The sequence below is a fragment of the Coturnix japonica genome, chromosome 3, assembly GCF_001577835.2.
Source record: "Coturnix japonica isolate 7356 chromosome 3, Coturnix japonica 2.1, whole genome shotgun sequence".
Classification (NCBI taxonomy): Eukaryota; Metazoa; Chordata; class Aves; order Galliformes; family Phasianidae; genus Coturnix; species Coturnix japonica.
In genome coordinates this window covers 34,227,974-34,252,451 of record NC_029518.1, presented here as the reverse complement: position 1 = coordinate 34,252,451, position 24,478 = coordinate 34,227,974, and the positions used below count along the sequence as shown (strand labels likewise).

General features: G+C 43.4%; 2 protein-coding genes and 1 long non-coding RNA gene across 6 annotated transcripts in view; 1 reads left to right on the top strand and 2 right to left on the bottom strand.

Moving 5' to 3' along the window:
• Positions 1-3,152, bottom strand: part of ARID4B (AT-rich interaction domain 4B) — a 79,530-nt gene extending 76,378 nt beyond the window's left edge. The window contains exons 1-2 of one of the 3 annotated variants that reach the window (XM_032443315.1): positions 2,885-3,152; positions 1,908-1,969 (exon numbers count right to left, since the gene is read on the bottom strand). In XM_032443315.1, the coding sequence (XP_032299206.1) occupies positions 1,908-1,913 (6 nt within the window). In that variant the 5' untranslated portion in view covers positions 1,914-1,969; positions 2,885-3,152. Of the gene's footprint in view, positions 1-1,907; positions 1,970-2,432; positions 2,527-2,625; positions 2,645-2,884 lie in introns of those variants that run through there. The other 2 variants (XM_032443316.1, XM_032443317.1) reach the window with 2 other exon arrangements.
• A 314-nt stretch (positions 3,153-3,466) lies between these two features.
• Positions 3,467-18,729, top strand: GGPS1 (geranylgeranyl diphosphate synthase 1). 2 transcript variants are annotated; one of them, XM_015857831.2, is made up of 5 exons: positions 3,467-3,616; positions 6,683-6,743; positions 7,126-7,216; positions 16,068-16,138; positions 17,600-18,729. In XM_015857831.2, exons 3-5 carry the CDS (start codon positions 7,150-7,152, stop codon positions 18,359-18,361), a joined length of 900 nt encoding a protein of 299 aa, XP_015713317.1. In that variant the 5' UTR covers positions 3,467-3,616; positions 6,683-6,743; positions 7,126-7,149; the 3' UTR covers positions 18,362-18,729. The 2 variants fall into 2 exon arrangements, with proteins under 2 accessions (XP_015713317.1, XP_015713316.1); XM_015857830.2 differs by lacking the exon at positions 6,683-6,743 and having other exon boundaries at positions 3,468-3,616.
• On the bottom strand, positions 4,905-17,600 carry LOC107311381. Its single transcript, XR_001554040.2, has 2 exons — positions 11,855-17,600; positions 4,905-5,121 (listed from the first exon to the last, which is right to left on the bottom strand). It is a non-coding gene; the product is annotated as an uncharacterized LOC107311381 (long non-coding RNA).
• Positions 18,730-24,478: the final 5,749 nt, after the last annotated feature.

The window sequence follows — 24,478 nt, the reverse complement described above, 5'->3', positions numbered from 1 at the left end:
AAAATTAACTGCAGATTTAAGCCACGATGCACTGTATTATTACTGAAATCTTAAAAAACACTCCCAGAAACACTGCTGTATTTTAGACGTTTCTGTTGTGCAATAATTCCATTAAAGTTTCAATGTAACAAGTGAATAAAGTTCCAACATAATGACTTATAGATTACCTCACTTAACGTTACATGGCACAGCAAATAAAGCACTTACGCTTATCTCGAGTGGACATAAACTTAAAGCTACACACAAATGACAGGCTTCACATCAGCATTTGAACACCCGGGCAGAAATCATCAAGATTTTAATTAAAGAAATAAAAATGCAACAGTAGCAGAAATCTTATCAAAGAATTAACACACTGGGAACGCTGTTTGTGTGATTGATTTTTAATATACAACTAACAGGTTTCTGAATTTCCTGCTTGAAATCTTTGCTACTACACGTGTGATCCTGGCTGAAGTGGGCGCTATCGCTATTGCACGCAGCACTTTGTGCTGTCACTTGCAATCCAACCTCCTCATCCTCCCAGCTCTCTCTCTACATTTATACGGCTCTATAACCAGAGTAGCTGAGTCTAATCTCTATGGTAACTGTGGGATTTGTTTACATGGAAAAAGAATATTAGAAATGTATGTAAATTTAGCTGTCATTTAAATAAGTGTTTTTCCTTCCGAGGAGGGGAAAAAAAAAGAAAAAGCTCCCTATGCTGCCTCCCGCTTCCATCTTCTACAACCCAAGCAGGCACTGAGCCACATTTGGAAAGCTCCTCCATCGGCAGCCTGCTGCTGTACATTCATCAACAGTTTACTTTAACGAGGAGGATGCACGCAGGATTTGAGACCTGTGAGCTCGCTAAAGGAAAAGCATTGGGAGTGCAGCTACAACCTTAGTTATTATATATATATATTTAAATATACTGACACTGAGTCATCAAAGTGGAAAAAATAAAAAAGGCAGAAGGAAACCCGCATGCTGGACCTTTAACGGCTCTATAGTAAGACTCACTTTGCTGCTCAGCGGCTCAGATCAATCCAGAAATTAAAACGATCTGCACCGCTTCCCATTCCCAGCAGCAAATAGAGTTCTACGCACATATTTTACATAACATTCACAGACAGCAGCACAACTCCGACAGCACAAGAGCCTATACACAGACTGCCTTGTTTCAATAAACACCAGCAAGACAATGTATCACAGACCTGTAACAATTCTAAGATTCTGATGTTTGAAGCAAGATTTAACACAGCCCGGCAGGACCCGGATCTGGATTACAGGTCCCGGTGTGACAGTACTACCAACAGCAATTGCAGCGAGACACCGTCAGCAAAATGCCAGGAACCCGACAACTGCAGCTGTTACAGCCTGCTTCGGGGTACACCAATCTTTCCCATGCAGAGTTAATCACGCTATTCCTCCAGTATGATTTGTTTCCTATACAACTTGCCGGATGCGTCAGACAGAAACAGCCCTGAACGCGCAGCAGCGATGCACGTGAATAGCACACGGTACAGAGAAGAAGACCGGAACCTGTTTGAAAGCCACCTGCACCTTACAGCGATCATTTCGCTGCGGAGAACCTCTCCCAAGCACCCTCCCCGCTGACACCGAGCTCGTCCATTCAGCACAACTCCGATTAAGGAGCACAAAGTGAGGCGGCTCCGTGCCCGGCTCTCCCCCGCCCCGCCGCTCTCTCTCGGCCGGGTGACCGTCCCCGCTCCGCCCGCAGCGCGGCCCGGCAGCCATGTCCTCGCTCTCCTCCGAGCGGAGAACGGCCCCTCCGTGCCGCGGCCCGGACAGACAGACAGACACACAGACGCAAACAGGCTGGAGGGCCCCTCTCCTCGTACCTCGAGCGAACCCTTCCCCCCGCCCCCCAACCGCTCCCGGCGCAACACGAGCGGCCGCGTTACCTTCATGATGAGCTCAGGCTGCGGTAAAACCCTCGGCGGGGGCTGAGCGGCCGAGGCCGGACCTGGAATTTAAAACAAAGCGCTGAGGGCCCCTCCGGCCGCTCGCACCGGGGGTACGGCAGCGGGACGGAGGCTGCCCCCACGGCTTCCTCCGTCCCCCCCCCCCCCCCCCCCCCCCCCCCCCCCCCCCCCCCCCCCCCCCCCCCCCCCCCTCCCTCCGCCCCGGCCGCTCCCGCACGGCGCGGCTCCCCCCGCTCTCCGCCGCCGCCATTTCTGTCAGAGGAGAAGAAACTTGCCACAACAACGGTCCCCCCCGATCTCCCCCCGCGGGCCCCGAGCGGCGGGAAGGTCCCCCCCGGGACGCGGCCCCTCCACACGCGCACTGTGCGGCGGGGAGCGGGGAAGGGAGGCCCTTCCTCCATTGTGCGGGAGGGGCGGCCGCGGGGAGGGCCCCCCGGGGGGCGCCGCTTTGTGGGGGCTGCGGCCCCGGTCCCTCCCCGCCCCCCCCATTCCCCTCGTACGTACGGGGGGCGCCGAGCCCGTCGCAGGAGTTGGGGAGCAACAGCCGCAACTCCGGGCCGGGGCCGGGGAGGACGGAGGGAGGGAGGGAGGGAGGCAGGGAGGGAGGGCCGCGGCAGCGTCGGCAGCAGGGAAGAAAAGGAAGAAGAAGAAAAGAAGGGAGCGGGGCCGGGAGGGGGCGGGGAGAGAGGGGCCCGACCTGCTCAGCGGGGACACGGAGCGGCGGTGCGTGTGTGTGTGTGTGTGAGAGGAGCGGACGGGGGGGGCTGCCCAAGCGGCCCCGCTCGCTGTACCCGGCCCCACAGCCGCCGCGTCCCGCCGCAGTCGCGCCGCGAGGAGAAAAACAACCGTCCCCCTCCCCCCGCCCGCCCCGTCGCGGCCCGGCCCCGCGCCCCCCCGCCGCCTCCCGCTCTCTATCGGCGGGCAGCGGCGCTCGGCCCGCAGCCCCGAGCCGTTACCTTTGTTCCGCGGCGCCCGCCCGCTGCTCCCCGACCCCGGGCGGGGGGGAGCGAAGGGAGCGGGGCGAAGCCTCTCCTCGGCTCCGGGTCCCCGTCACACCGGCTGTGTGCCACCGCTCGGCGCTCCGTAACGGCTCTGCTGGCGGCTGCTGCGCTCGGCAGGGCCGATCCGATCCGTCCCGCCCGGACCCGGCGGCGGCGGTGACTGCTGGGCTCGGAGCCTCTCGGTCCCCCTCCCCCTCCCGCACCGAGACAGACTGACTGACGGGCGGCCGGGCCGGGACACGCCCCTCTCCCCGCCTCCTCCATTGGGCTCCGGTCCTCAGAGCCCGCCCCCTCCCGCACCCCATTGGCCGCCGCGTCGGAAATACTGACGTCATTTTTCTCAACTTCTATGGAAACTGAGTCCCGGTGCCGCGGAGGATCATGGGCAATGTAGTTCTTCCCCGCGGCTCCTTCCGGCCGAAGGAGCTACTGGGCGCCGGTCACGGACTACGCGTCCCAGGTCGCACCGCGCGCGGCCGCCGCCACGGGGCGGGCCCTGTGCCGAATGCTAATGCGGGGAGGAGGCTCGGCCCGCGCCTGCGCCGTGCGGCCCCGGTGGCGCATTTTCCCCCAAGAGAGGAAGGTGGCGCCCGGCACAGCGGAAGGGGGCGGCGCTCGTCCCGCACAGCGGCGCTGCTGGTACGGACGGAGCCGAGCGGGCGGCTCGAGCCAACGTTGGAAAGCGAGGTGAGCCGGCACCGGGCCGGGCCGGGAGACGGCGTTTTCACATCGCTTGTCTGTTGGGCGAGCGGGAGTCGCCAGGGCCGGGGGGGCGGCGGCGGCGGGGCCGGTCCTCCCCAGCGGGCGGAAGGCGGGCGGCGGGGAGGGGCTGGCGGGATGCCCGGGAACGGGGGCGGGGGGAGGGGGAGGCGCGGCGTCCCCGTGAGCTGCAGTGTGAGCCGCCTAACATGGCGCTGTGTGACACAGCGGAGGCTGGTTTTTGCTCGTTTGTTTTTCTCTCAGGAGGCGAACTGCCTGTCCCAGAGGGTGATAGGGAGCGCTCCTCTAATTGCAATGAGAACGCGGGCTGCGGCGGCGGGCGTGCTGCCCGAGCTCGGGTTAGGAGCCCTCACAGCTTCCCCGGGTCCATACGCGTCCGCTGCCGTGTGTGCCGGCCTCGCTCCGCATCGCCTGCTGTGGCGCGGTGCCCCATTAGTGCCGCGCTGCCCTCGGCCCTGCGCTGTGGTTGAGCCGCTGAGGTGCTGCTGCCCGTCAGCCCGCCTCCTGGTTGTTAGGTGTCAGTTTGGCCCGGCAGACTTCAGTGGGCTTCGTCCTCCCCTTGAGGTTTGTGGGAGTGTCTGAAGGACGGGATGGGAGGGAGAACGCTGTTCTACGAAGTCAGGTGAAGAAGCTCCTTGATACGTAGCTTAGCACTAACATTACTTTGTTGCTGTGCACAAGTCACAGTTCCAAGTCTGAGGAAGCTCCATATCCCAGAGGCCTGTGCTGCTGTCTCCCTTCAGTGCCCGTTGCAAAGGGATCCCTGGAGTTAAAGCTTACAGCAGCTCAGGGCGGTGCTGTGGGCTCTGAGGTTGGGCTGTGAGCCCATACCAGCAGCTGGGCTGTGCGAGGGGGCAGCGTGGGGGGAAAGAGAAGGAACTGCTGAGGAAGAACTCATCTGTGTGTGAACTGAAACACAGGTTTCTCTTCCTGAAAGAGGCCCTTCCCCAGTAGTCATCAGCCCTTACATGGGGTCTAGGAGGTGTGGAGCCTGCACAGCCTTCACCTGTGCTCCCATGGTTGACCCAGTCCTTGCCTCAGGTGATCAATCAGTGCTTCAGGCCGTGACTCAACAGTTCCCATACAACTAACAAACTGCTTTAGCTCCCTTTCACTTATTGCCTGACTTTTTCCTGCTGTCAGGGAAGTTGGGAGATGTTTACTGATATTTTTAACTGCAGTGATTCCGGGGAAGCTGCCATCGTTTTTAGAGCTTTTTAAACATTATTTAAGACAAATAAAAATGCACAATAGGTTATGGCTGAGCTACTTTTCTGCTTTATTAAAAAAAAAAAAAAAAAAAGCATTTGTGGAAAAGTGCCCAGCAGCATTTTGGAGGATTCTTATGAGTTTGGCACCAAAAGATACCGAGATGATTTGATGTGGTGTAATACCAGCCAGCTTCCAGCTCTTTGAGGGTTTGAATATACTGCGTTATTTACCTCCAGACAGTGAAGAAGCCTCCAAATAAGCTGCAGGGGAAAGGAAGAATTTTAGTATTTACTTTTGGGCAACTTGCCAGAGTGGATGGGGAGTAATCTTCAGATTACAGTGGTTGTTTTCTAATGCTGCAGTGCACGCTCGCTCAATGCTTGTAGGTACTGTAGCAGTGGGAAACTGTTACAGAGAAAACACTCCCACCCCACCGTCTCTTCCCAGTGCTGCTGGGTAGCTGAGCACTTTCAGTTTTGAACCGTGTTGCTTGTTGATGTGTGATAGTCGCAGGAGAGCGGCCAACTTGATAGTGTCTCTGCACATCTATCTGTATGAGTTCCTCGTTCTCCTTAAAAACAAATCAAATGGTGAGCTGTGATAGTCTTTTTATTTCACGTCCTCACTGCAGTCTGTTGAGATTGTCCTTGGTAAATAAGGGCGTGGTTTCACAGCTGATGCTCTCAGTGGCAGTCCTGGTTTAAAAGCAGCTCAAATCTCTGAAGCTCTACTAATGATGTGAGACCAACAGGGAGCTAAGGATGTCATACAAACCTGGTTCAGATCCTGACACCAGTTGTGCTGGGATATCATGGGGTAAGTGATGGCAAGGTGCACAGCTTGTTGTGACATTACTGCTAAGAAACCATGCATGCGTGACTGCACCTTTCTGGAAAGGCCCACATTTCAGTGGCAGCCATGTTTGCCAAAATACCATCTCTTGCCCCTAAAGTGCTGATGATTTGGATTAGCATGTGCAGTAAAGCTAAAACAGAAATTATCCAAACCTAAGCTTCAAAAATAGTTACTGATGAAGGTCAGTTCCCAAGTTTGGACTGCTACAAATATCTATGGCTCCAGAAGGTGGGAGTGGAAGTAAGCAGGAAGTGACTGAGCTGGTGCTGGCAGGGGAAGGTCCAGTTTGTCCAGGTAGCTTAAGGGGAAGCGATGATCTTAATGCCGGTCCTTTGAGTTGCTGATGGGAAACTATTGCTGGATTACTTGGAGCAAATGTGGAACACAGTATATTTCACTCATGTCAGCCACTCCCATTAATGTTCCTGCATTAAAAATGCATCAGTCCATGCTTACAAACTCACTTTAAATTAGTTAGTTTTATCGATAATTTATGAAACTATTGAGTAGCTCTGGGGAGGAGGGAGCAGAATAGCTGAGAAGCACTGCTGAAGTAGCATGAGGCTCTGTGCTGCTGCTGCTGCAGTTCCTGTCTTAAAATGACATTAGAAGAATTGTTTTGAGCTGCTGTATCTGCAGTGCAGCAAAGAAGGCTAGAGGTGAAAGGAGGAAAAAATCTATGATAGAAAACAGTCTGAAAAAAATGCAAATATGGATGATCAAAGGGTGTGTGAACTGACAAATTATCAATACATAATCATTGAACTATGGAGGGAATGAACCCTAAAAGATTTATTGCAAAAATACAGTGTATGGAGTGTACGTAAAGATGACTGTGTGCTTAAGCAGTGGTAAGAAAACAATACATCACTGTCTTCATAGGAGTGAGGAATTCTGTCAAAAGGCTCAAGCTTGTTTTCAGCTTCCTTAGGCTGCATTGGTGTAAGGCATGTTTTCTCTTCTTAGGTACATTCACTTTTGTATGGGTGCAGCATTTAGGGAGGTCTAATCAGATTAATCACGCAAGGTTTGTATGTGCTGAGTGTCTTCTCTATAGATCTACAGTGCGGCTCTGTTGTTGTGCATGCTAATGTTTTAAATGTTGCTCTTTCATTTAAGCCCTCTGACACAGATAAAAGTCTAGGAGTTGATTTAAACTACTCATGAATAAATGAAGAAAGCTGTACTTTAAACATATGTTTGCTTCTTGTCTAAGTGCCATCCGACTTTTCTTTCACAGTGAATGTTGTAGGCAGTGTTGTATTTAAAACTGCAGCACTTACACGTAGCATTGGAGGTCAGCTCATGATTTTTTTTCCTGGATGTTTCCTCCTCTACTTCACTGCTTTTTATTTTTAATCTAAACAGTGTTAATAACACTTTTTTTTTTTTTTTTTTTTTTTTAACAGTGAACTGTCTTTTATGAAAGAGACATGGATGGGATGGATGAAACATCTAAAAGAATTCTAGAGCCATACCAGTACTTACTTCAACTACCAGGCAAGTTTATTTTTACTGTTACTTCAAAATATCAGTGTTACTTTTATAACATCTTTGTCCTAGAAAATACAATCCATTCTTGACACTTGGGCTCAAGAGTAATTGAAGGTAGCATCTTCTGTATTTGTTGTTTTTTCTTCTCTTGTGAAACTATCCTTCTGGTGTGATTCACCCATAGCAATCACATTTGTCTGCTGCAGTGCAGATAGTTTTCTTTCAGTTGCTCTGCCCTTCATTCAGAGTAGCTGACTTGCTACTTGCTGAAACCGATATGGGCAAGTACTGAGGACCTGATGCTATTCCTGAAGGGTGGAACATCACCAGGCCAACACTTACCAGCCTACTGGAGTTGATGGGCTGTGTGTATATGTTTTAGTCTGTTTTTTCTCTTCCCTGATGAGTATAGAGCCAGTTTCTAGTACTGTCAGTTTTGGCTGTCCTGGATTACTTGACCTGTCAGTCCTTGTGTTATATCAGGTCATTAGCAACTCACTGAGATGAAGTTTTCCCTCTTAAATAATAGCTGTTTCAGCAGAAGGCAGTTTGATAGAAAATTTCTCTAGGCTTCTGCCACTCACAAACCTCTTTGCTGAACAAATAGTCACACTGTTTGCCATGACTGTCATTTGTCATAAGCATAAGGAAGACCACACAGGCTATCAGTGACTATAGAACTAACTTTGCTGTGGGACCTGTTGCATCATTTACTTCTATCCGACTTGTACTGAATACTGGTGGAGCTAATAGGTATGCACCATTTGGTAGTTAGTAAGGGAAATAACTGACCAGAATTGTATGTGACTGGAGATAGAAAACGTATCTAGACCAACAGCATAACTAATCATAGGTACAGTGCTGAGTGGCTTCATATGTCTGCAGCAAGACTTAGACTGATATTTGTATTGGCATGGTGGGTCTGTAACCTGCGTGTAGTGAAGTTTATTATTCATCTCTACAAATATCAGTTTCATTTTGTCTACATTAGAAATTGCAATGGACTTGGCACTTAGTGCTGCCAAGTGCTGTCGTTGAAAACCTAGTGGAAGAGAGAATTTGGCAGTAGTGCTCATTTTTTAATGCCAGGAAATTTGTTTGCCATTTCCTGACAGCGTTTAAACTGGATGGTGGCTTTTTCTTGAAAATGTATTTGAGAACGATCCTGTGATATTCCAAGGGGCTTTCTAAGATCTGCTATTGCAGAAATTTACTTTTCTCCAACACAATCTTTAAGGGTGTTATTTGTTTGGTTAGATTACTTGATACAAGCAAAGATGTATCACAGCACCTCTGTGTCTTCAGCTGCTTTTTGAAAAATAAAAAATTATAGAGACTAGCAATGAAGCAAATATATAAGGGACAAAAAAGTGCACCCCAAAAAAGAAACAGAAGCCAAAACACCTGACTTTTGTAGGTCTAAGTCCTTGACTAATAGCTCTTCAATTAGCGTTCACTTTATATTATGCATTTAGTTTAACCTTCCCATCTTGACTTCTCTGGCTAAATTCCTGTACTTCATTGTGTGTTCAGCCTTAATCGCTGTATCCTGATGGCTTATCTTGTATGGACCATTGGTGTAAGTGCTTTGTATGCTATTCTGCTCAAGTATCATAAATCTGATTGTCCGCTGAAGCATGTTGATCTCTTGTTAATTTAATTTATGCTTTGAGAAGGTGAGAGATAAGATACACTTTTCTCCATGCGGAAATGTTGGCATGATTCAAAACAGAAGAATTCTTTCTTTTAAGTTAGGCAGGTAAAAGTTGTGTGCCTGTGGAGCACTTGTACTTAATCATACAGCTGGATGTTTACTGTATTTAGGAATACCAGCTTTGCCCCCAGGCCAGCTATGCCAAGCACAGGTCAGTAGGAGTCAGCTACTTGTGCGAGCCTTGGCATCAGCATGAACACCAAGACTTGGTGAAGGGGAAAATGAGGCATATGCTAGCAGTTCATAATTAGGGCGGAGATTGATGAGGGTGGAGATGAGATGCCTGAGTAAATCTAACAGGTTTCTGCTGGAAGAGGTAATTTTGTTCCATCATTCTTCTGGTGGTGTTCTGGCAGTGTTCTCTTGCTTCTCGTGCCAGTTCTCAGCTCACTGACCAAACAATTAGCTATCAGTCACCTAACCTGTTAAAAGGCTTGCCCGACAGGATAGCTCATCTTTTATCCTGTCAGTGAAGTGGCACAAGGGTAGGTACATCTGAGGGACTTGTAGAGAAAGCTTGGCTGTGAGTCCAAGATAAGCAATTGCTTATCATGTAGGTCTAGTTAAAAAACAAAACCTCTAAGTGGTTCAGTATCGTATAAGAATTTGAATGGAGTTAGATATCAAACTCTTACATAAAGAGGAATTGGGTATATTCATTAAGATTGCTTAAAAACTAAGTGTCTCCTAATGTTGCTTGTAGTGTGAGAATGCAAACTTGTATAACAACGTTAAGGCTTAATCTCCTGATACAAGAGGAAGTTGACTGTTTGCTGTTAATCCAACAGGACTTCGCTGGTAACTTTTTGGGGCTGATACTTAAGCTCTAAGCTTGTCTGTTTCTTTGTCTTTTGTAACCTAAGCTAGAAGGACTAGTAGACTTAAGGAATCTTTTTTTAAGTTGTGTTGTCATTTTAACTGCTAGTACACTAGTGACAGAATAAATATGAATTAACTAAACTTGCTGTTTCAGAATGTACTGAAAACTAACTCTAAAATCATTTTGTGTGTAAAATTGCCATAGTAGTTTGTACCAGCATTCTTCTCAGTCTAGCTTTCTATCACTTATATAGGTAAGCAAAGTACAATAAGCAGCAGTAAATTTCAGAAATGCCAATAATGTGGTTTGTCTTATATTCACACAGATGATGAAGAATCTTTCATCTCCAAGTAGCTGAGTTAACAGCAAGAGCTGTTTACGCAGCACTAAGGAGTATATGCGCTTTCAGTTGCAGTAAAAGTGACTGAATCAACAGCTTGCAATTGTGAATAGGATCAGAATTTACTCTTTACAACTCTGCATTTTCCCTTTCATGTGTATTGCTCCAGGCTTGTTTAGCTTGCTAAACCATCAAGACTGGCTTTTGTTTTTTCAGCTTTTTCTGCTGAGTTGTTGAACTTGATCAGCTTGGTGGAGTTCTGAAGCAGCAGTAGCAAGACTAAGGTGATGTTTCTCTTTAAATTACTGAAACATCATTATTTTAGTAGCATGTACTTTTTTTTCTTTCCTCGTTCTTGTCATTTCTTTTAAAGAGAATACAGCTAGGAGGCTGCTAACAGAGGTAGGTACTCAGTAGTTCACGCAGAAGGGGACCAGAAACTGAGGATAGCATACATGAGCTTAAGAATGGTGGCGATGTGCCACCGGGCATGATCTCTACCACTGAAGCACTGCATCTTGCATATCAGAGCCTTCAGCTCCTGAGGGATAAGTTCCTGAGGGCAGTGGCAGCTCCTAGTTCTTGGACTGCTGGGATGCTCGGGCATCCCACTTGACCAAGAGAGAGTAGTGTCGTTGCCCTATAAAAGATGTGCAGTGGTGGAAAACTTGCTTCCACCGAGCACAAGACCAGTGGAAGAGGTTCAGCAGGGCTGTGCAGCATTAGAAATAACTAGAAGGAAATGGGCAGGATCATCTGCAAGAGCCTGAAGGTTCAAGAGTCCTGTGTATACAGGGAGAGTGCATGTCAGGTTGCAAAATGGAGACCTTCACTCTATCAAGGCTGGGAGCTCATTGCTTCTGACACCATGGGAGATTCCTGTATCTCATGCATCTGTGCGTTTGTCAGATAAGTTCATTTTACTGGAAGAAAACAAATGGCCAGAAGTTCTGTACAGCACAGCACCAGGTGTGAGCATCAAGGGGTTGTACTGGGGAGGCTGCTGCCTGCAAGGGACAGATGCCATCATCTGAGCTGTTATCTTAAGGAGTCGTGCTGCTTCTTGGCAGCTCAGGTGAGGGATGTTCTGAAGAGACTACACACAGTGTGTTTCACTATCAGGCAACTGAACCCTATACCTCTTTCACTTCAGACAAATGGATGTAGCCAAGGATAACCTGGAGCTTTTCAAACACAATTATGTGGCTTTTGTAGCAAAAGACAAAGGCAAGGAGACCAAGTGTTTTTTCTTGATCTTTGAGCCCTTTCTTACTATGAAAAGGAATAAACACCATTCCTGTCAATAACCAGTTAGTTGCCCAGCTGATAGCAGCAGTGGGGATTTGGGTTTTATGACCAAGGGGGACTGCCTCTGTGGGCTAAGAACTCCTAGGAGGAAATGAGTTTCACATAAGCAAGTTAGCCCAGAAATATGTCTGCCAACAGACTGATCAATGTGGTGAGAAGAGACTTAAACATAACAATAACCCCAAATAAAGTAAGGAAATGGTGAACTGTAAAGTAAAGGTCAATAGAGACAAGTGATCCTCTAATGAATACAGCTGAAGGGAACCCACCTTAGATATATGCACTAAAATAAGGAAGCAATAACAAGGCAACAAGATGGGGGAAGTTCTCACACATCCTGCAGAATCTGCAGGATTAAATACCCCTGCAAAGTGACTGTGGAGAGTAAACAGGAGGAGTTAGAGTTCTGCAATTGTAGGGCTGTGATTTAATTGGGATATTAGATGTAGAATAGCACAGTACCTTAGTATCTAGTAGAAGCAGCAACACAGCAGGGCATAGGCAATCCAGTTGGTTTTTAGAATGCATTGAGGAGCACTCCTTAACACAGGATCAAGGAGCTGGTGAAGGAAGGTGTTTTGCTGGACTTCACACCTCTAAACACAAAAGAATTGGTTGGCATGTAAAGGGTGGGAGCAACTGTGTCTGCTGTGACTGTGGGGTGGTGGAATTGGGGATCCTGAGGGAACAAAACAAGGTGAAAAACAGAATTTCAGTGCTGGATTAGTTAACCCTATTTTGAACAGGGTGTGGGGTTAATTTAGTCCTGCAGCAACCTCAACCTGTCTCAAGTGGCTGCCTAAGTTTGAAAGTGTGTGCCTGCAGTTCACATATGATGGCAGCAGTGTTCCTATAGCTGTGTGGGAAGGTCTGCGTAAATCCATTTAGCCCTAACCCATCAGATGACAGAGCTAAACATGAAAGTATACAATAAAACTGAGGTGATATAATGGCTTGCTTCATCCAGAGGGGTTCTCTTTCTCTTATCTCTCAGGGTATGCTGCTCACCCTGTACTAACTCAGGCAGGCCTGCTTCATAAGCTGATACGGAACATAAAGCTGGCAGAAAGCTAACCTAGCAAAAAGCAGGCAGTTTTCTGCTGCAGTAATGAGTTGAATTAGCTTAGTGAGGCTCTAATGAGGGCCAGGTTGATGGTCCCTCTGCTCTTTCTCATGCTGTTCTATCCCTTTTACATACCCTCCATCTAAGTGGGGTTCTGCCTGAAGGGCATAGTTTGAGGTCATGTTAATGCAGTGTGAGCAAAGAAATGCCGATAAGCTGGCTGTTCAGAGCAGGAGGTCTGAGTCTGAGGTCTGTACTCTGTCAGGAGAAAATCATATATATGCGTGTGTAGTCAGTCTTGTAGAGAACCAGCTCTCCTCTGCCTAAGGAGCTGGGAGGGTCCTCAGAGTGACACCACTAATTGGATCTTTGTTTCAAGGATAAGAAATGTATATTTTATCCCTATGGAGAATTTTTGTCAGAGTGAACGTTACGTTCTGTTTTTCCCTCTTACCTTGCTTGCTCACCCAACTTTGCTAATGAGAAAACAAGTTTTGTGTAGTTGTTGCTTGACTAGGGTGCTGTTGGGATCTTCAGCAGATCAAACTGACTGCGTTCTGCATAACTTCGTTAAGTTTGTTTCAGTAATGTTTGTAATTATGACTGTACAGTAGGTAGAGCTTCTAATTTTGGAAGCTGGATCTTGATAGTCTTCAGTTTTACAGTACTCTCCTTTGACTAGTCAACAGTGTAGCGACATAGAACAGTGGAGAAGAAAAAGTGATTTATTCTGGAAGTGTTAAGTCCTAATCCTTTTAATTTTATCCTAACAGCTGTGTGCTGTGTCTTGCATAGTTTAGGGTCTTAGGGGTGGAGGGAGAAGTAAAGGAACAGAGTACCAATGCATCTAGTCTTGTAATATCAATATTAAAGGGATTTGATCTGCTGCCATCATAGTGTGACTGTAGGCATAAAACATGCATATGAAAACTGCTTTAATGTCAAATAGATGTGGTAGGATTGACTTCAGAATGAGATACAATATCATTTATGAAGCAGTAATAGGGCTCATACAAGCAAATCTGCATTTATAAAAGTAAAGATGAATGTTTTACTGTACAGATAATGGTTTTTCCATAAGCAGTCTTTGTCTAGACAGCCTTGGTGTTCGTGGTAGACAAGTCTAACAATTCAAATGCTGTCTGTACTAAGGAACTGAATGGTGAAATCCACTGTGCATATTAAGAGTGTGTTTAGATTATATGCTAGTAGTTATGTACTTCATGATGAAATAACTCCTGTTACTGAACTTGTAGCATTTCTATAAGCTTACTTTCTAGTAAATACATTCAAAAAAAGGAGGGAAAAAAAAAGAATTAGCAGCCTATTTAAGTGTTGTTTTTATCAGTGTCATTTAGAAGTATGTAAATGGCTGTAGATAAGGTATACATCTGTAATGTGATATTATCTGTGACTAATTTTCTGTAGGGATTTACTGAATTATTCATTTATACTTAGCAAGCCATGCAGCTTGGCATGTATTGAAAACAACTGTTACAAACATTTGGAATGATTACTTCCTTTTCAGTTAATTCGTGCAATTATTATTAGAAGGAAATGAAATCAAAAAAAACCTCTTCAGGACATTTCTGCCCTGGTTTGTGCAGTATTTGGTGGTGATGACTGTGTAACAAGTCTGGTCAGGGAACAGATTAGGCCAAAATCTGATCTACCTGCATAGTCACTAAAAAAAAAAAAAAAGAGAGAATGTTGGTAATATTTCAAGTCTTTGGCATTTGCAGGAGCTGGTGTCAGAAAGGACCAACTTGAACTAGTGGTGGTGCTTAGTTAATGTGAAAGGCTTTGAAAATCTTGGGTGCCATTCTAGTTTGAATTTTAGCCTTGGTTACCCATGTTAAAATGACAAACTTTTTAAATCACACATTCACTGATTTAATGCATGGTTTTGTTGTTTAGAAAAAAAAAAACACATCCAAAAACCAAATGCATACTGTGCTGATAGAGAATAAGGCTGATACAAGCCTGCACCTTAAAGTACAACTTTGTGTCTCTGAAACAGCATGACAGATACCTTACAATCCCTCTGTCCAGCAGGAAAAAAAAAAAAAAAAAAGGATTTAAACCTGAGCTTCCACAGCCAAAACAAACAAACAAAGCCTCTAGTCAAATCCAGGTATATCCAGGTAAGAATGTCCCTTCCTGTATGGCAGAACCAGAAGATAAAGCTGTTGGAAAAGAGATGCCTTTTCATTGGTATCTTCTGATGAAAACCAAAAGATGGTGGTGTGAGGAAGTAATGGAAATCTTTGAGACCGAGCAAAAATTGAAGCCCTTTGAGCAACTGAGGATGATTACCACCTGCACTACAGAACCAAACCACAGATCTTACCGCCTGCTTATCTGCTGGTGACTTCCATAGTTTATCATTTAATCTATCCATGTTTATTTTTACATTCTGTATGTGCTGATCACACAGCAGTAGAGAGAATCTGCAGGGAGGATCTCAAATGTTGAAACTTCTTCAGTGCTATGGCAGGGTGGCATCATTAACACGAAAACTAATGTTGCAGAATCATTCTTCAGTTATGTCTCTCAGTAGATCTTGAGTAATATGGAACCCAGTAGATAGGTTGCACTGCTCTGAGGTTTATTTGTAATAGCTTTTAAGTGGCTCATTGAGATGAGCTAAGGGTGCAGAACTCCGTATAAACCTGTTCTGCTGTTAATGGAAGATATTAGACTCAGCTGAGTTGAAGTTCAGAGCTGCACAGGAGGTGACTGTTTATTGAACAATTTCCTATTGATCATCAATAGACACACTAAATGAATACTTGTATGTGACCCCTTGCAAGCAATGTACTAAAGAAAGCTGGCATCAATAATTTATGGGATAATTTCAATTAAAATCAACTCTTCCAGGTAAAATGTATCTAGATTGAATTTTAACGCTTGTTTTAACACTAAATTTGGATTTTTAATCTTATCTTTCTTTCCTCTGAAATAGGTAACTGTCTGTTGTTCTGCCAAAGTGGAGCATCCTGTTAGACATAATGTAAATTTAGAGGGTATAAATAAATGTCTAAGGTCTTTGAAAGTTATGTTCAGAATGTAGTTTTTTCTTTAAAGTATGTCAAATATTCCTTTTTTTTTATTTACAAATTGAATAGCAGTTGAGGAGTACTGCAGAAGACCTGACACAGGAGGGGAAATACTTGAAGATATTCAGCAAATATCCATATCTAATAATGAATTGCAATTGAAAGTTATTTGTTATGTAAAGAAAGTTAACCTGCCAAACAAACTAGGACTCGCTTTCAGAGGCAGTAAGCCTGTTTACAGAGGTTACCAACAGAATCAGGATCTAACAAAATTGGCTAAGTAAACTCCAAAACTAATTGCAGTGACATGTGAATACACGTTTTTATATCACTGTTTGTGTTTTACTGTGAAATGTTTGCAGCTATCAGCAACTTCAATTCTGAAGTTTATACAATGAGGAAACAAACTATGATCTCACTTTAATGTATTTTGCCCTTTGAAGTGGTCATGCTTTTAGCAGCTTACTGGTCTCAAATTAGTTACAGCTATTAAGATAAACTGTTGCATTTAATACTGGACTTTGATTTTTCTTTTATTTTTTTCTAATTGTAGGTAAGCAAGTAAGAACCAAGCTGTCCCAAGCTTTCAATCACTGGCTTAACGTTCCAGAAGATAAAATACAGGTACTCATTAATTATTTTTACAAGGCTCTTACCTTCCTTCCAAGATTATCAGTAACAGATTGTTCTTAGCATAATGTACTTACAGCTTCTGATTGTATACAGTACATCATTCCTGAGTACTTTAAAGTACAACTTAAGGAAAATAGCCAAAGTTTGGCACTAAAGTTGTGGCTTAACACTGAAGTTAGAATTTCTGACTTGTCTGAAGCAGAATAGTTGCTCACTTTCTACCTTAGCTCAACCTTCAGAGTGGTAGAAGGAGCAAGTAGTACTGTTACTTGCTGTAGCAATTAACAATAAGGTTTTCAGTGACTTGCAAAAGAAGCTAGACAGTTACTTTGTAAGCCATACAAATACAGTGACTGAGAACAAAGTCTTATGGTTTTGATACAAGAATATCAAAGCTGGTAGTCAAGTGAACTTTTAACCTTTATAAACCACTTCTTGTACTGGGCCTTCTACACAGTTTAGAGTCATTGTTACCTAGTGAGAAGCACTTCATCAAGAATACTTCTTCCCTTTCATTTTTCTGTCGGAGAAGTGTTTGGGCTAGACTACAATTATGCCAAACTGTATACTTAGGGTGCAAAAGATTTTCTGTATCCAAGAAAATATCAGGAAATAAAATAACTGATTTTTTTTTTCTTGACGCCCACCTGGTCCCTAAGTAATTTCATTTGTCAGGTAGACAATTAGTGTTTTGGGAGGAATCCTCTTTAGGATAGGCTGAATGTGATACTTCATAGTGTTCAAGTAGCAAAATCTGTCTGCTGAAAGTTATATTGCAGCAGCCACTGGTGAGTAAGGTTTGGCTTTTAAGAAAGCATGCCATTCAGTACTGGTGTGCTTTCATTATGAAGTGCAATTGTCTCACTTCCTCAGACAACTTCCTGTTGTCTTCTAGAAAATAAGGTTTTTCTCTGATGTCTGAACTTCTTCCCTCCTCACTTTCAACTTCATATTTTTGATGCTGTCTTTTCTTTTAATGGAAGTTCACAAGGTAATCTGCAGTCATGAAGCACATTTTAAGTTATTTCATTTCAACCTTAAATATCTAGAAGCTGTACAAGTTCACAAACTAAGTGATTTGAAATAGGCTAATGAGAAATGCTAGAATAGATTTATCTAACAATGAGCTTTCCTGTTAGTATTGGGAATGACATAATGGACTAAATCAGTATTCAGAAAAATAGGTATTGCAGTGTTGCTTTTTAAAAGTATTCTACCCTTGGATTTTAAAGTCAATAGACAAAGTATCTTTGCGAGTTGAAGTAGGCCTCACTTCTATCTCAAAGCTGAATAATTAGTGCTCAAATAGTTTGCTTTCAGTCATTATCTTGGGCAAGCAAACAATTAGATTGCTGGGTTTCAGGTTCTAACCTTTTGGTTAGTGATTACTGAATGCTAGATAGATTGCTGGAAAAAAATACAGGAGATGATCATTTTCTCTTCTTGTAATAGGTTATCATTGAAGTGACAGAGATGTTACACAATGCGAGCCTGCTTGTGGATGATATTGAAGATAACTCAAAGCTACGACGGGGCTTTCCAGTGGCACACAGTATCTATGGAATTCCTTCTGTAATCAACTGTGCTAATTATGTGTATTTCCTTGGCTTAGAGAAGGTTTTAACCCTTGATCACCCAGATGCTGTTAAAGTTTTTACTCGTCAGCTACTGGAACTCCATAAAGGTCAAGGCTTGGACATTTACTGGAGAGATACTTACACCTGCCCTACAGAAGCTGAATACAGAGCTATGGTACTGCAGAAGACAGGCGGTCTCTTTGGATTAGCTGTAGGCCTCATGCAGCTCTTCTCGAATTATAAGAAAGACTTAAAACCACTTCTTAACACACTTGGCCTCTTCTTCCAAATAAGAGATGACTATGCCAACTTGCACTCCAAAGAATATAGTGAAAACAAGAGTTTTTGTGAAGACTTGACTGAGGGCAAGTTCTCATTCCCAACCATTCACGCAATTTGGTCAAAACCTGAAAGTACGCAGGTACAAAACATTTTACGTCAAAGGACAGAAAACATAGATATAAAGAAATACTGTGTTCATTACCTCGAAAATGTGGGTTCATTCGAGTACACTCGGAATACACTGAAAGAGCTTGAATCTGAAGCCTATAAACAAATCGAATCACTTGGGGGAAACCCTGAGCTTGTAGCACTAGTGGAACAGCTGAGCAAAATGTTCAGAGAAAATGACAATTAATTAATCTCCTGGGGATGAATGGAAGCTTTTATTTTTTAACAAACAGGTAAATAAACAGGCTATCTGAAAGTTGTGACAGTCAGTCTCACTTAAAACTACTGTGTTGCCACATGGCAGATATGTATGTTGAGAATAAGTTTGATCACTGAGTATTGCAGTATACCTTATCTATACAGTCTTAATTTTAACTGCTTGTAGATGTCTTCAAAGCATATGCTAGAATTGAAACAAACTATGAATCGTGATTTTTACACGACTGTTGGCTTTACTTCAGCCCTAGAAACCTCACAGGTTACAGTATATCTTTAACCAAGCTACTGTAAATTTCTGGCTGAAATTCTGTATTAAACTAAATCTGTTTGACCTGAGTGGCTTGTGTGTTTTTAAACAATGCTCTAGTAAACCAAAATATACGGAGTTAACGAAAGATGCTTACAACCTCAATGCATATACTAATGTTGCATTATAGATGTTAGAGATAGATCTGCATATAGACTTAATTCTAATATGAGTATCCTATCCAGTATCTGAGGATATTTCAGGGGAATACAGATTGTAGAAATGCTATATATCCAAATGAGACTAATATTTAAACTGAGATGGGAGTTTAATAGTTACTTCTATTTATCTTAGGGAAAAATTTCTATTGCTTTGAAGCTTGAATTTGCCACTGTTTCCAGTTCTGCAATGAATAACTTCAGTTGATCATTTTTCTTTTTTTTCCCCCCCAAACAGTCAAATATCTTATAGCCTGGTATTGAAATGTAAGCACTGTATCTTGAAGATGTAACTGCAGATAGTAACACAGTAAACTGCTAGTAGGAATTGAATGGGATTCATAGCAGGCAGCATTAAGGTATGGTGAATTATGCTGGTTTCTCTAAATCTCTTATTTTAATTGAGGGGGTTTTCCAGGAATTTATTCAGATTTCATAGCATTCATGTTCTGAATTCATATCAGGAGGCAGTTGTAGGTATCTCCACGGAGACGGTAGTGACTTCTGGCTAAACTGAAATGTAGTATCTTGTTTTACAAGCTGTAATACCCCTTCAGTTGGGTTAATTGCTTTAAATACTGTTATAAAATTATATAGACAGATATGCCTACATGGCCCTGAAAACTTCATTAGAGAAGTAGAGTGAAAAGTGATAAAAATCTTTGCTCGCATGTGTGTATGCAGTACAGAAATGTTTGTTTCCTAGCTGAGGTGGCTTTATCCAAGTGCAGTTCTCTTCATATTTATAGCTGTACAAAACTTTGCTTTGATGTAGGGAAGTAATTGTTCAGATCAAAGGTGGGACTGGTGCTATCAGCAGGGACATTAAGCTGACAGCATGCTGTCACAACATACTCTGAAAAGAAATGGCCAGAGATACATGGCTTTTAACAGCTGAAGAGTAGCCGTGTGCATCTGTTCACTTACTGTGCCTGCAAACAGGTAGAGCCGCTACCTCAACCCACTGAGAAAACTAACTGAAGACAGTTGCTGTAATGTTTTCCTTTGGCAAGCTTTGTGATTCTTCCCAAAGTGATTAAGCATGAAAAAACTTGGTTTGGCTGCCTTCAGTCAGAAGCATTCTATACTTACAAATGATGGGTTATTCCTTTTATCTGCGTGCTGAAGTGGGATCTTTATCTCTGCTTTGTCATTAGACACAGAATAGTAGCCTTTTTTGATGAATGGATCTGCTTGCCAGGACTGAATAGCTTAAAGTTGGTGAAAGGTGTCTTTTATTTAATGTTAATGACAGTAAACCATTTAATTTCTTAATTTGAAGTGCATAGTAGCAAGCCTGTAAATTCCTAGTATTTTGATGGGGAAAACAACCATCTGTAGTGAAGTGCAGTCTTTATTTTGCTCCATGTCTTGGGAGTTTCTAAGCACTGCTGCAGCTGGTGCTGAATGGGGGACAGCACTGAAAACAAACCATTGCCAGGAGAATTCCCTAGTGTTAGTCTAAAATATGTCCTTGTGCCTACTGGAATATTACAACTAGTATATATGTAGTGCAAAGTACACTTAGTGGCATTTCATTTCTGTTCAATTGCTGGTTATAAGTAGTTTTGTATAATTAAACTTTCTTGATGAGGTAGGGTTTTTATCTTGTTTAAAACTTTTTTATATTAGCTGGCACTTCTGCTCTTTAATTTATTCTGGCATTTTATCACAGTGTTTATACTAATACTGTGTCATAAAATCATTGAATCATGGAATGGTTTGGGTTGGAAGAGACCTCAAAGCTCACCCACCTCCCTGCTGCGGACAGGGCTGTCTCCCACCAACTCAGGCTGCTCTGGGCCCCATCCAACCTGGTCTTGAGCACTTCCAGGGATGGGGCACACACAGCTTCTCTGGGCAGCTGTGCCTGGCCCCCCTGCCCCGCTCTCTGAGTAAAGAATTTCCCTCTTCAATTTTTTCATATTAACTTTTTAGTTTAGTATGTAAACCTGAAGCTATTCAGTTCACAGTTGTGCAATTTGCAGTGCAGCTCACAGGGCACAAAAGAATAATTATCACCTTCACTTGGTGATCCCCTTTTCCACTCAAAGCTTTCTTTTAAATGTTCACTTGCACATCATATCTCTAAGTTCACTTCAAGGTAGAGCGGCATTTTCTGTCACTTGACTTGCTGCTGGGGAGGCACACATATGGTATGTGTTAAATGAACTGCAGCAAACGTGCTTCCTTTTAGTTGTGTTCTGCTGCACTAGGAGTGCTGTGCTACGTATTGATTCTCCTGCCTTTGCTGTTATTCTGTACGTAATGGACAGATGAACTTTGAGCTCACAATCCTTCATTCAACTGCAGAACAAGGTTTTTAGGATCTAATCTCTCACATTTGTTCTGCAGCAAGATACAATCACTAATTAGTTAAAACATATCATTCTTATTATGCTTATCACCATTCTCCTGTAAGACTGTTTACTCGGTTATTTTTTATCTGCATTCGTCTGCTCTTGCAGTTGTGATAGAGATGCTACCTGGCACCATCCTATGTACAGATCTAGTTCTTTCTTCTGGTGTAGCTATAAGATGACTTCATTAATAAGATGTGAGGGAGAAGCCTACTCTGTAAAGCAAATGCAAGTGTGTAGAACAGTGGAAGAATGAGATTTCACCTCACTTTGTAGCATCTCAGTCACACTGTTAGGAAAGGTGAAAGAGCATGTTCAGTTTCCCTGTGCTTCCTTTCTTGCTTTCCAAATGTAAGAGATATTAAAGTTATAAATAATTTGTCAGTTATTTACATAACTTGAATATATCATCTTAAGGTTTTGATTAAAAGTACAGATAAAAACTATGTTGTTCCATTACTGGCTGTAATTTTCTTTCTCTAACAAATTTTCTATTCTTGAAGCCAAGGAACTCTAATCTGCTACAGGCTGACTTGACTTGATCCTCACATTAACATCTTCCTGCATAAATCCTATTAAAGCTCAGCACCAGAGTTTACCTCTTCTGCAGTGTTTTCTTTTAAATGTCTTCAGAACAAAACTTGGTAATAAGCTGATGAAATAGGAACAAATCATTGTTTTGATGCAGACATACTTCCTGCTTTAAGGCTTATCAATGTTATAGCAGAAAATAAAGGACTTTGTGTAAAGATATTAACTTAGGGATGGTTGCTTTTTAAATGAGCCTTTCCTGTGTTTTTCTTCATCTCTGTGTACATGTTCACCCTTATTGCTGAGCCTAAAGGTAATTCATGATTCATGGACCCACTTCTGTTCAATTGTATGACCTGCAAAGTTCATAGTAATATACAGGTTAAACCCTGTGAATCCTGATGATTTTTCTCACCTGTGTGCCCTATAAGCAAGTTCTTGCTCACTGGAAAAGCATTTGCTGAGCAACCTGATTTATTATGGGATAGCCCAAAAAAGGCCTGCTGTGATGCTGCTGTGGAGAGCACTGCAAAACCTGGTGGAACTCTGGTGTGAAGAGAAACCTAAATATCTAATTTTCTGCTTTTGAACTCAAAAACAGCCCATGAAATTACTCTCTACTCCCTTGGTCTATGAATTATATTTGGTGCCAGTGAGCACTTGTATCTTCCCTGGATCATAGTAGATTATTTTCACTCTTGTAATGTTCCGGTTGTCATCTCTGGACCATCTGGTAAAATGTACTTTATGACTACAGTAGTAAATGAAGTCTGTTAAAAAAATAGAAAGAAAAATGGCCAACTCATACAATTTTGGTTATGCTGTTTTGAACTATACATAGAAACTGGCCTGTTGTCTTGCTGTCATCCAGCATATGGCAGCCTGCAGTTCACTTCTGATTGCTGGGGGAGGAATAACAATTCTGCACTGGTTGCAGCTGTTAAGTACCCAGGTGCGTGAGCGTGGCACTGTGAGCAGAGGGAGGGAGTTGCTCAGAGGGAAAAAAGTATTTGCAAGGAAGAAAATTCTCTAAGAATATAATTCCAGGTAACCATGGAGTTAATACATAGAGACACAGAACTAAAGCCACAGAATAACCATTGTAGTTGACAATGTAGAAGTGCCACTCTGCTACACAGAGGCTCGAATCCTGGGGGTTGGACTCGATGATCTCTAAGGTCCCTTCCAACCCACACGAGACTATGAGACTATGACCAGAGAGCCTATTGCTACTTGTGTTCTCTTCATTTTGGGGATGAGGTGGGAACATACAGATTAAAGTGAAAAAAAAAAACACGTGAAAGAACCATCATTCCTATTTCCAAAAAGGTAAAAGGGTGCTATAAACACTTCCCTGTGTTTCACATCAACTGAGGTGAATGTGCAGGACATTTTGATGTTAAATCTATCTTTGCATTTTATGAATGCCTAAAAGTTAAATCTAGACGTTTTGATGTTAAATCTATTTTTAGGCATTCATAAAATGCAAAAGTTAAGTCCAGGTAAGAAGATAGAAAATGTTACATTGATCTAGTTGTATTGGTGCCTACCTTGTCCTGGCTCTGATTTAAAAATATAACTATACCTACTTGTTGATGACAGTATTAAAATGGAAGAAATGAGACACACACACACACCCCTCCTGAAAGAAAGAAAAATAATCAGTATCACCTTAGAAATGCTAAATAATAAAATATCAGTGATACACCTGTAGGTTCTCAGACTGCCTGGACTATCTGTAGGTACATTGCTGGGTTAGATAGCGAGTAATACTTTAAACACCTTCCCCAACACGCAGCCAAAGGTAGAGAAATGTAACTTCTGTTGTGGCCAACTGGTGCTCAGCATACTGAGAGCTGTCCTGAGTAAATATGGAATTTAAGAAAACAGCCTGCCAGTAATTTATAAGGGCTAATAAAAACATTGCAACAGGATTTGTAGCACGTACAGTTTAGAATGTCCCACGTCATCAGGACTGGTGTTGGAAGCACAGTGGAATGCTGAGAGAGGAATTAGCAGTGAGTAGTGTCCAGCAGTAGTTACGTTCCCTCTGTAACTTGTATGAAATAAACATGTATGATTTCTAATGCTGCAGCTGCTGCCCAGAGTTGACTGGTAGCTTCCAAATACAATACAGCAAGAGAGTATGATGTACTTCCTTTCACGCACATGAAATAAAGTAGTGATTCATACAAAGGAGTTCAACTTCATGTTTTATTTGGTTGATTTAAAGGTCAAGACTCTTAATGTAAATAAAATCCCCAAGGAGAGCCAGGAGAAAAGTGATTGGTTAGAATTACAGGGCTGGCTGGAAATCCACCAAGGCTCCTTTCCAATTGAAAATGAAAATGATTTGGAATGGCATATCTAACAAAGAGGATAAAGCAAAGGAACTATTTCCAATTCATAACCCGGATGAATTTCAGCTCCTCACGCTAAAACAAGTTCTCAGGTTGGTACTTAGGAACAGCGACTGACTCGGAAGCAGAGAGCAGGAGGACTTGGTGCTACCTTGTGGTTGTACCACCACCGATGTCCAGGTAGTTCCAGCACCGCTGACAACACGTAGTTCCGAGGCTGCCCTCTGCGGGAGAGGAACAGCCACAAGAACCCGGAGGAAACCAAAGCCAGCAACTCAGCGGTGTGCTACATACATAGGACTTACTATCCAAACCGCTTTGACTGCCATATACTAGTGTTACCACAGACCTGTAAGCAGCGCATAGAGC

What these genes read in the sequence shown, in the direction of transcription:
- GGPS1 (XM_015857831.2), top strand. Translation starts at nt 7,150, where the DNA reads ATGGATGGGATGGATGAAACATCTAAAAGAATTCTAGAGCCATACCAG. An exon ending in GTACTTACTTCAACTACCAG is followed by an intron (nt 7,217 to 16,067) that starts GCAAGTTTATTT and finishes TTCTAATTGTAG; the next exon opens with GTAAGCAAGTAAGAACCAAG. An exon ending in TTCCAGAAGATAAAATACAG is followed by an intron (nt 16,139 to 17,599) that starts GTACTCATTAAT and finishes TTCTTGTAATAG; the next exon opens with GTTATCATTGAAGTGACAGA.